General features: G+C 41.4%; 2 protein-coding genes across 2 annotated transcripts in view; both read left to right on the forward strand.

Moving 5' to 3' along the window:
* hoxb3a (homeobox B3a) overlaps positions 1-2,037 on the forward strand; it is a 91,622-nt gene extending 89,585 nt beyond the window's left edge. Inside the window, exon 6 of the mRNA XM_018698427.2 lies at positions 466-2,037. The gene's annotated coding sequence lies outside the window, so the exon portion shown is untranslated. The remainder of the gene's footprint in view (positions 1-465) is intronic.
* Positions 2,038-2,182: 145 nt separating this feature from the next.
* hoxb2a (homeobox B2a) lies at positions 2,183-6,818 on the forward strand. Its single transcript, XM_018698430.2, has 2 exons — positions 2,183-3,658; positions 5,261-6,818. Exons 1-2 carry the CDS (start codon positions 3,175-3,177, stop codon positions 6,112-6,114), a joined length of 1,338 nt encoding a protein of 445 aa, XP_018553946.1. The 5' UTR covers positions 2,183-3,174; the 3' UTR covers positions 6,115-6,818.
* Positions 6,819-12,277: the final 5,459 nt, after the last annotated feature.

The following is a 12,277-nucleotide window of genomic DNA, read 5'->3' on the forward strand; positions in this document are numbered from 1 at the left end:
AAAAAAAAAAAAGAAATCACCAGTTCACTGACACCTTTTATTCACTGTTTCCTCCCTAGATTTTTATTGATGTTTTTTTACTTTCACCCTGTATGAAAATGTTCATTCTTATTCTTGGGCAGCAAAATGATTCCAGTTGTTTCAGTGGAGGACAGGACACCCATGATTAGTCACCCATGACCCAAATTGTGGCCACTGAACACAAAAAGGAGCCAAAAGCAGAGAACTCCATACAAATCTGCTCAATGTCCTCTCTCTCTTCAGCTTTCTTTCGCTCTCTCTCTGTCTCTCATTTTCATACAGGGAAACATGCTGATTCTCCTGCTGCCTATTTGTCCTGTGTTAATGCTTATGACAAAAAAAAGTCCCGAGGCTTGCGCCTTGGCCTGGTCACATGGTCTCTAACCCCGACCCCACCTCTCTCTCTCTCTCTCTCTCTCTCTCTTTCTCTCTCTCTCTCTCTAGCACGGGTATGCTCAAAGGCCTGAGAGCAGCTTAAAACTTGGGACATAAATCAGGCTCCCATAAATAATGGCCGTACTTCCCTTTACATCTCCGTTGGACTAACAGACAATAAAAACACCAATAAGCAGAGATTGGATCTAATTTATTGCCTCATAAAAACAGACGAAGAGCTCGGCTCCGCTTCAGCAGCGCAGGCACAGCTGAAAACAGTTCAGCTATTACTGTAGAACACGTTCACTGAGACCGCTGCTTTACAGAACTGTTCAGATTAGAACTGTTAAAATCAGGTCAGTCTGTTAAAACGCTCAGATTTGACCAGATGTCCTCTTCTGGTATCAAGTTATTATCAGTTTGACTTGAGTCAATAATAATACTATAATACTATAAATACTAATTATACTACTACTACTACTACTACTACTACTACTACTAATAATAATAATAATAATAATAATAGTAGTTTTGTTGCGATACAAAATGTCATTAGTTTTACTTAAGACTAAACAGAATGACGGTTTTAGTTACGTAACATCTAGAGCTTTTCCATGTATTTTAAAATCAAAATCTCAAATATCAATTATTATGAATTACAATTAGAATTAAATCAAGTTTAAATTTAGTTGCTAAAGGGGGGAAAGAAACAGTTTCTCTGCCATTATCAGTAACTGATAAATAAAATAACATTGAAATAATCAGTCATACAATGTCCCCATCTTCAGTAGGCTGTCCGCGCTTCTGCTCTCCACCAAAAGCTCCAGATAAACATGTTGGAATTTTACCAAAAAAAAAAAAAAGTATAATAATCTGTCTGACATAGTTAAAAAAAAAAAAGAAAAGGGAGTCTGACCAAAGCGGTGCAGCATATTGTGATCCTGGAGCTCAGTCAGCAGCTTGAGTCTGATGTGTCTGCTGTGTTTGAGCTTTTATTTTGTGTGTGTGTGTGTGTGTGTGTGTGACCGTGCAGCCTCGGCCTACTCACTGTCGGTGCTTTCTGTTGCGCTCAATGGCTTCACTCCCACACACGTTTCTGCCTTTTGTGGCTCTTTTTCAGAGTTAGCGGGCGAAGCCAAATGGCATGGGAAAAAGAGGGAGAGAGCTAAACAGCTTCTATCCATCTGAGCCTGGAAGCTGATATATATTTTTAACTGGATAAAATATTTCTGTGTGACGTTTTCAATGCGCGCATAGAAGTGGAGGGAGAATAACAAAACAAGGCGAATAGTGGACCTAAAGCAGAGAGACAGAGAGGAGAAGGCTGTTATTTAGGGAGAGCGGAGCTGCTGTCAGGCTCTTTGCAGGCAGAGAAAGATTGATCACCGCACTTCTTTTTTTTTTTTCAACTCGGGGCTCCACGGGCCCTCCCAAAATATCCGCTAAATTCCCGAGGTCCTGATCTTTATAAAAATCTACATGCGCGTCCTGTTAAGTCTTAGGGCATCGCTGTACCCACTCACTCACTATTAGCATTCACATTACGGCAACTCTATCGTTATTTTTATTATTAGAGGAACATGTCTGCAGCGGTTTCCCCTCCCTTATAGTATCATGGAGCGACCTCGCTGTGAACTCTCTTTCTCGGCGTAAACACACCGAACATTTTAACACACACACACACACACACACAGAGGAGAGTGCGTGAGAAACGTGGTAGCTTGCAAGAAGTATTTTGGAGCATGTGCGCAGAGACTATTTTAGGTTGAGATTATATTTAGACAATATTACGGTTTCTCTTTTTCTTAAAAAAAACAACAGACATACTCGACTCCAATAGTTATTTTAAAAGTAGAATAATTAAATACATCGGAAAAGCCTATTAAATACAAAAAATGTGCACTTACACACCTTCAGGCTCCCTCTCTCTGACTCTCTTCTCACCTCCTCACAGTTAAATCTAAGTTTCTGTTTCTCTGCTCTGTCTCATCTTCACTACCGCTTCATCCTCTCCTCCTGGGCCGCTGCGCAGTCTAAAAGCCTCCCCAACTTTTACTGTCTAAGCTGGGGATTTTCAGCCTCTGTCACACTTTATAAGATTAATGAGCTGAGTATTGTAAACATTTTTTTTTTCTGATGGAGCCATATTGCAAACAGAGCCGGCCAGCTCCATTCACCTAATGTTAACCGTCATTACATCACTCAGAGGAATGAAAAAATGTTCGAGAGATGCTCCATTGTTTGAGAGCCGGGATGCGCCGACCCGCCGCCCACACGACGCACATGGCAACCGGCCGCCTTCACGTTATTTCTCCCCAGAATTTACCCCCCGTTAAGACAAAACAATAGCATCTATCATGTGCTGTAGCCTCTCTTTGCCTCAGCATTTGGTGGAAAAATAATAATGCTGCTTCCCACAGCCATCGCCGCCGCCAGGCCCCGGCCCCCGATTGGCTGTTTTGGCTCACATGACCAGGAATTGGCTGCAATTTCGTCCCATAGTTCTTCAGTTTAGCTTACCCAGGTCCCCATACGCTAGTAATATCACCAATATACACAATTATTATATAGACACCGCATTTACGCCATTGCGGTCGGGAACCTCCATGCTCGTGCGTTTTTTCATTTCGTTTTATTTTTTAAAAGCCATATTGTGTTGTGCGTGTGTGTGCAGCGTGCGTGTGTATGTGTTTTGTTTTGTTTTTTGTTTTTTTTATTTTGGGGAAGGGATTGTTCGGGGGTCTCGCCGTTTGAGGGTGAAACCGGTTTGAGGGAGCTATGAATTTTGAATTTGAAAGGGAGATCGGTTTTATAAACAGCCAGCCATCCCTAGCAGAGTGCCTGACGTCCTTCCCCGCCGCCCTGGAGTCATTTCAAACTTCATCAATCAAGGAGTCGACAGTAATTCCGCCTCCCTTCGAGCACACCATCCCCAGCCTCAGCCCCTGCACAGCCAGCCAGCCGAGACCGGCTGCTAGGAGCCAGCAGAACCGGAGAACCTCCGCCACCAATGGCCTCCAGACGCACCACCGAGGAGCCCAGCAGCCCGGACCGCCAGGCCAGGCCCCTGCCCTGGTCACGGCGACCCCAGCCGGTCCGCTGGCCCACGAGTTCCCCTGGATGAAGGAGAAGAAGTCATCCAAGAAGTGCCCCAAGCCTGGGGGCAGCTCCAGCGGTGCTGGATCCATCATCCCCCCCGCCTCGTCCTCCCCGTCGCCGACCGCCTCCGGGTACGCTTCGGCGGGCATCGAGTCACCCACAGGTCGGTAAGCTGGGATGCGGGAGCCAGTGTGTGAGGGGGTGTGAGGGCTGAGCAGCTTGCACTTTGATTTTCTGTTTGCATCTTCATTTCACATCCACTTCAGAAATAATCTAACATTCATCATATTCCATACAGCATGGGTTTGGTTAGATGACATTGCCTTTTTCTTCCTTAGCGTGTGTGTACGTGTGTATATACATGTGTGTGTGTGTGTGTGTGTGTACGTGTATTGTGCAGTGCTGTGATGCTGTGTCAACAGGGAAGCCATATCTAGACCCCTGCATTATGCTGCAGTGCTGTGCACACTCTCTCATTATGACTTTAAATATGCAGCCATTAACGTCTTCCTCACGTTATCTCTGCCATTTAAAGGACCAATATATATGTGTGTATCAGCTTTACTCTGAGTGCAGACTTGTCGCAGCATCCTGATATTTCTGCACCTAAACTTTCAATATGCATTCTATCAATATAGAATCATTCATTGTGCTTAAAGACGCGCAGATGGCGTTTTTCTTCATCCAGCCGGCAGATGACTGCTGCTGCACTCACTCTGTTCCTGGGGTGGTGTGACTTCAGATCAGCAGCAGCAGCAGCAGCAGCAGCATCGCCATGATATTATATATTCATAGCACAACTGAGATGGAAGCCATGTTGGATTGAGGCAGGAAATATAATGGCGAAGCAAAAGGAGCGGTCATACTATGTTGAGGTGGGGGGTTGGGGATATAAGCTACAAACACACAACACACAGGACTGCACACAATCTGATTTTCTAGAGGTTTGGGTCATTTCTGTATTTTACACTGGCCTTCATTCATTTGATTTTATTTATTTATTTTATTTTATTATTTTTTTTGCTTTTCCACACACACACACACACACACCACACACACACACACAAAATCCCACCCACATTCATTTTTAATGTTACTTCTTGTTTTCTTGTCTCCCTTTCTTGCCCAATTTCCTGCCTTTTCTGATCTCATTCACAAAGCCACGCTGGTCACGACTGTGTTTCTGACAGATACCGCCACATTCGTTTCACAACGATATTCCCACATTTCCCTGCACATTTCCTCCCTATCCCATGATGTATTTATTTTCCTCTCTTGCATTTCTCTGATCACGCGCTGCAGCCTCTCACAGCAGGCTCGCTCCACTTTACAGAGGGGGAAAACCCATTTTGACATTATGATCATATGTTTTTATCTGGGCTTTGTTCGGGGTTTCCTTTTTCTTTTCTTTTTTTTTTTCTCTTTCTTTTTTAACTAGCACCAAATTGGTCTGCTCTCACCGTTATACGTTTGGCTGCTACTGTAATTGGAGGGAGTATTTTTTATGAGACTTTTGTGTTTTATTACTGTTTTATTACAGAGAGAGGAGCCGAGGGGATTTCTGCTCTGTGCTGAAGCAGCTTATTTCTTGGCTTGAAATCTTGCGCGCAATAAAACTGTAGAGGTTTTACAGGGTTATCACGGAGTAGATTACAATTTGAAGTTAAAACGAAATATAAAATTCGAGATAAAACAAGCGTAGTTTAAAATTTTGCACAGTAAATCTCTCTGTCTCCCTCTTTGATTTGTCTCCGTCTCTCTGCAGACACGAGCCAGGCGGGTCTGGATGGTGGAGGAGCCGGGTCCCGTCGGCTGCGCACTGCGTACACCAACACGCAGCTGCTGGAGCTAGAGAAAGAGTTCCACTTCAACAAGTACCTGTGCCGGCCCAGGAGGGTGGAGATCGCCGCCCTTTTGGATCTGACCGAGCGACAGGTCAAAGTTTGGTTCCAGAACCGGCGGATGAAACACAAGCGACAGACTACGCACCACAGGGACAGCGGAGGAGGGGGCCACGAATCCAGTGACCCGGGCGGGTTCGAGCCGCTCGAAGGCGCCGACGCCTCATCTCCATACTCAAGCCAGCCGCTGGAGGCGTCGGGCACCGGGGAAACTGTTGTGGAGGGCGAGGCGGCGAGCGGCGATCCGTCTTCGGCCACTGCTCCCGCCGCCTACGCTACTGACAGCGGGGACAATGCACAGCCCACGCCAGAGGAGGGAGGCCGTTTGAGCCGTCACGAACGCCCATCGCTGCCTGGGGAATCTGGCCCCGCAGATGTTGCTGCGACTCACCATTCCCCGCCGTCGTTCACCGCCACGAACTCCACCGACATCCCGGGCCTGGTGAAGCTGAGCGAGTCCGGGCACGCAGCAGCAGCGGCAGCGGCAGCGTCCGATTCGTCGTTCTCCGAGCAGCGAGACATCACCGCTACCGCAGCCCCTGCTCCTCCTGCCGCCTCCTCATCTGCGCTCCCCGACCTGACTTTCTTTGCCGGGGACGCCTGCCTGTCACCCAGCCTGCAGAGCTCCCTGGATAGCCCGGTGGATTTCTCCGAGGAGGACTTCGACCTGTTCACAAGCACACTGTGCACCATAGACCTGCAGCACCTCAACTTCTGAGGTCAGCTGCAACGTTTAATAGTAAACGAAAATAAAATTAAAAACGAACAAAAACAAACAGTAAAAGGAGTGGACGGACAGGCCTGTGTGGATGAACAATCGAGCGGAGGAGAAGGACTGTTTTAAAAAGAACAAAAGCTTCTCGGCAACATTCCTGAAACATTTCTGAATGAAAATTGTGTTCGTTTTGAAATATACTTTTTCGTCTTCTTGCTGGTTTTATTTTGCGGATAATGTAGTTTAAAACAGATACGATTCATTTTATTTTACTTTTTTTTAAACATCGAAGGAAAATAGTTTTTTTTCACGATCTAAACGTTGTGGACTTTTTTCTCCCTCTTGCCCAAATTTCAGGTATTTATTGCCTTCCTTGTTTTTGATAATTTTTTGTCAAAATTATTAACCCTTATCAGTATGTGTGGATTTATTTCCTCTAGTCCATTCTGGTGCAGCTTCATGGATCCTTAATAAATTCTCAGGAACTGGAGTCTAGGTGCAGATAGCTGGGCTGCTATTAGAAAATCTAAACTGAAGAATGAATTCATTCTCTCTCTGAACGAGACAACGAGAGGGAAGACCTGCTGATGACCCGAGTTTTAGACCCTAGTTTATTTATTGAGATTCTTTAATAGTGAAAATCCAAATTATTTATTGTATATATATTTTCATAGTGGAATAATAATAATAAAACATACAAACATTTATGATGTGGCCAATGTTATTTTGTTTTATAGAATATGAATTAATGGAGTGCTGAATATTGTAATAATTATATATTTTATATATATGTGTGTGTGTGCATATATATATATATATATATATATATATATATACATATATATATATATATATATATATGTGTGTGTGTGTGTGTGTGTGTGTGTGTGTGTGTGTGTATAGTTATATAGTTATTATATATGTAACTATATAGTTATAGTTTCGTGGTAATTGGAATTTTCTTTTTTTTAGTTTATATGTTTTTTTTTTTTAATTCTGGCTCATAATTATGGCTGACTACAGATTTCAGGTTACAATTCTTGGCTCCTTCTAGTTTTCCCACACTATACAGCATACACACATAGTCTGATACAGCCTTGTATGGCCCAGTATGGCACAACCCATGTGTGTTTACATAGAGATAAGGCTGACTTTGAGAAAGAATGAGCAGATAAAAAAGAGGGAAACCAGTCTGAACCCCATAGGAAGATCTGTTTTTCTCTGCCACATGTTAACTTAGCATGGTTAGCTCTCTGCCTTTGAGTAGGGGCTAATGGTTAGCATAGCATAGCCCTCCACCAGTAGTATCACCATGTGAAACTAGCAGAGTAACAACAGTATAGCCTTTTACTGAGTTTGTGAGACCCAGAGAGTAACATGACCCACTTTCTCTTGACAGTGTGTGAGCAAGAGGTTCAGTGCATTGCTAATTCTCTCCCATTTTTAAGCTGTTATGGTGAAAGTGAATTGAACTGTGAGTTAGCATGGCTAGCTCCCTGCCTTTAGTGTGTGTATGATGCTAAGTAGCTGCACCTCCTCCCATAGAGTCAAAATGGCGCTGAAGACAAAGCAGGATGTGAACAATGAGCAGTGGCAGCCATTACAGGATGACTGGCTCACTGTGACAAGCATGGTGTGTGTGTGTGTGTGTGTGTGTGTGTGAGGGAGAGGGAGAAAGTAAAAAAGACAGAGGAATGAGTCGTTTTTTTAGGCTAGACAGTCAAGACAGGTTTATGGCTGATAGCTTTACTTACTTATTCTTAACTACTACTACTACTAATAATAATAATAATAATAATAATATTTAACAATTTGTAATACAAAGAAAAGTCAGCTGGTTGATATACATACTGATATCCTGATATTGTAACATTATAAGTTCTACAAGATCTATGAATAATAATTTTTAAAATGGTTTGTGTTTAATGTATCCTACTAATGTTAAATGAAAGCTCCACTGGCCAGCTGCTGCTCAATCCATTAGCACTGGATAAACTGAGGAAGAATACATTAGAATCTATATAAACCATTGGTTTTTTTTTCCCACTGTACTACATATTTACATTGAAATGAATCATTCATTCAAAATGAACACAATATTGTGTTCAGTTAAGTGGCACAATATGGATTTTGTAAGCAACACCATTTTAACAGTCCAGCAAACTTAACAAGCATTAGTGCACTCTGACTTTCTTTTTACACTCATTTAAACATTTATACTTTTACTACTACAATTATACAGGATCCCTGAACTGTGAGACCTACATATTCACTGTGTCTGACTGATGGTTACATATTAATGTTAGATGATTGTGATGAGGACAGATTATTGAGTAACTGTCAGCAAATATAATATGGCTTTTTTTCTGTTGGAATAATATAACACACAAGCTGCACTGAGATAAACCTACATGAGGTCTTTGTGTGAGCAGAGGTCTGTGCTGTGTAGATGTTGTTCCTATGGAAACCAATAGGCACAGTATCCAATCAGAAAAGACATTCTTGTATGTTTATGAGCTCCTAAGTCCTGTATCCAACACCTGGGCTGCAGCAGGATGTTTTGTATCATTTAATCTAAATTAGTTATTAATGACAGGAAAATGACATCATGAAACTCTGTTGAATCACATCTCACTGAGCTGCAGGTGCAATTTCACTTTTCACAATGCACATGATTTGTTATTGCAAAATAGAGAATATAGATACAACTACAACAAATACAACAGGTAAGTATGTATGTACAAGACAGAGCTTTAACATGGCCATAAAAATACCAAAAGGACAATAATTATGCTACTGCTACTGCTAACAACAACAATAACAACAACAATAATAATAATAATAATAATGGTCCCCTGTCAGGCTGGATACCAAGACTTCCATCTGCATAAAACTTAAAATCAATATTGTGTCTGAATGTAATGGGAATTAGTGGCATAATGTAGACAGAAAAAAATAGTGGCTCTGGTATAGAACCGTAAAAAGTGCTATTTTAAACACATATTTTAATACTGACCCTGGATTCCCGTGTTCTTTTAAGACATTCCATCAAAATTAAATGACCATCAGCGTAGAACGCAGAGCTGACTTCTATACCTGAGGCTTGAACAGTGTCAGGTGCTCACTTAAGAGAAGATCCATAGTGTGGCTCTTGATACATGTGGGCCCAGAGGTGTTTGAGACACAGGTATAATAGAGACTATGGCCGGTCTGTATGCTAAGCTAAGCTAACTGGCTGCTGGCTCCAGCAATTATTTCCCATACAGACATTAGACTGGCACCGATCTTCCCATCTAACTTTCCTGAAAAAGCAAATTTTTAAAATGTCAAACTATTCATTAAAAGTCCTTCAGAATAACAAACTAGCCATTGTGGACATGTTTTAAAATATATATATATATATGCATATAGTAATAACAGTAATGATAATAATAAAATGCAATATGTGTCTTACATGGACCTGAGGTTGATCTGGTTTGCACTGTGTGGCTTTCAGGCAGGCGGAAGTGCAGTCTGTTCTATTTGGCCACATTCAAGTTAATAAAATAAAAGATAAAAGTCATCTAGCTTTGACTTCTCATTCAGCTGATGCTGAAGGCTTCTACAGTTACAAACCTTTCAGAACAAAATCTCAGCGTAGAATTGTGTTTTCCCAGTGGGGTATCGTGTAGAGTCACAGTGAGGTGATACTTGTCCCATTGTTGCTGGGATGCAAACAAACAGAAATAAACCACTGGACATCTCCACTGATAAAGATACCTACTTGACTTGACTAATTCAGACTTGTAAACATTACATTCAATTTGGCTGAAGTTTAGAACATATTTCTGTATAGAATAAAGATAGTCTATATGTCATATTTACTGTGTCTTCTCACTAGCAAGAGATCTATTCATGGCTAGCATGGAGAGGATGATTACAGGATGATTACAAAAACTTTTACAAATGTAGCATATAGTATGACAGGCTTATCCTTAAAAACTGTGTAAAAAGTATAAAACTAAACATATTAACTAAAACTGAATTAAAATAAAACTAACATATTAATTTTATATCAAGCCCCTATAAAGCGTATTGACTACAGGACTGGCATACAATCACTGCAACACACACACTCTCTCTCCTGTAACCATCCATCTAAGAGTATCTTGTATACAAAGAGATTACAGTAGAGTACATCTCTATGCTGGGAGACATATCTCACCTTCTGAGTGCCTGTATGTATGTGTGAGGGAGTGTGTGTGTGTGTGCATGTGTGAGAGTGTGTGTGTGTTCCAATAATCTCTCTCTTCTGGCTGTCACCGCCTGTCAGCCTGCTGCCATGCTGTGATACACGGACTGCTCCTTTATCTCTAGCATCACCGTCACCATCACTGTTATGATTTTTGCTGGTGTGTTTGTGTGTGTGATATTGCATAACTCAGATGTGATAGATCACCCACTTAGCGGCAGTAGTGAAATATGTGAGTGGTAGATTTTTATCATCTTGGGCATCAAGAGGAAACTTTACCTTCGCTCTCACAGTCAGTCAGTCCTGCTTCACTGCTATATGTGGACATTTGTTGATGATACATGTTGCAACCTGCAAGTCAATAGAACTGTCTCCTCATGGTAGGTCTTATACTGCATAGGTCAAAGTAATAGGTTCCAAATAGTTTCTGAAAGATGATAAGATGGCATCTTTTGCATCAGGGACTTCTTCAGAAGGATTCACTGGATGAATTATGATAATACTGTCTTACTAGCATTTATATCTCAAGACTCCGTGGCTTATTAGAACGTAAGAAACCTAAGTTTATGTATCAGTAAAACGTTAATAATTCAGTTATCATAGAATTAAAAAAAACATAATTGAGAATATTCACATCATTGTCTTTGTTTTACAGTGGCTTATAATGATCACTAAAGAATTCTTAAGATGAGTTTAAAAACATGGAAACACCAGCAGGATTTGTGACATCACAACTCCTTTGGAAGGCAACAATGGTGTGATGTGGAAACTTGAACTCTGCAGGTCACATACACTTTGTTTTTAAGAAGGAGACACCTTATTTCCAGTGGTTTGACTTTCAAAATAAGCAAAATTTGCATATTCATAGACCCTGGATATTTTGATGACAAAAAAGACAAGACATAGTTATAAGAATTTTAATTTTATTCCAATATTAATATTATTCCAAGCAGAGTAGGTTTATTAAACCATGTATGGAGGCAACCCTGTCATTATAATGTTTAGAACTACTGTAACAGTAGGAAATGTAATTGTGAATTACCTTATGTATTACCATAATGAGGATAGACTGTTAATTTACATATTTAGCAAGTCATAATGCGTTGAAACAGATCATATCAGTAAAATAATAACACATTTGTTTTCTGCCATAATATCCCATCTTGCAGTACAATATCTCCTTAAAATGATGACAGCATTGTTAAACTTGGTTATGGTTACATTTAGGTACTCACAGAAATTTGTTATGGTTACAGAAAGATTGTGGTCTGGTTTCATACAGAAAAACTGAATAGCTAATCTAACTTGTCTAGACCTAACTAGTTATGCCTTCCAGTCCACCTCAACTACCTTGTGACTCTGCTGCCATTAATAAATGTAGAGCTCCATTCATTAAGAAACAAAAGCATTAAAGAATACTACATATATAGTCTCTCCAGTGTGTTCGGGGTCTACCATGGACCGTCACAACAGTTGAACATGCCCAGAAAGCCTCAACTGGAATGTGCTCAGGAGGCATCCTGATCACCTGAACTAGCTCCTTTTGATGTGAAAGAGCAGCAGCTCTACTCCCAGCACCCTCTGGATGTCTGGTTTTTTATTCTGTAGGGATGAGTCCAGTCACCTCACAGAAGGAACTCACATCAGTCACACCTATTCATGATCATAGTCACTACCCAAAGATGATTATAGGTAAGGGCTGGAATATAGATTGATTGGTAAATCGAAAGCCTTGTCCTCCTGCTCAGTTCAGTACAATGTCTGCTTTACCGCTGATGCTGCACTGATCAACCTATCAATCTCACGTCCCATCTTACCATCACTCCTGAACAAGATGATGCTTAAACTCCCTCACTTGAGGCAGCAATTCACTCCAAACATGTTCGACAGTTGGTCAGAGCCTCCTTTCCAGTACCCTGGCATATATTTTCCCAA

The sequence above is a fragment of the Lates calcarifer genome, linkage group LG11, assembly GCF_001640805.2.
Source record: "Lates calcarifer isolate ASB-BC8 linkage group LG11, TLL_Latcal_v3, whole genome shotgun sequence".
NCBI lineage: Eukaryota > Metazoa > Chordata > Actinopteri > Centropomidae > Lates > Lates calcarifer.

Coding starts and splice junctions, on each gene's coding strand:
- hoxb2a (XM_018698430.2), top strand. CDS start 3,175: ATGAATTTTGAATTTGAAAGGGAGATCGGTTTTATAAACAGCCAGCCA. Junction 3,659..5,260: donor GGGCATCGAGTCACCCACAG/GTCGGTAAGCTG, acceptor GTCTCTCTGCAG/ACACGAGCCAGGCGGGTCTG.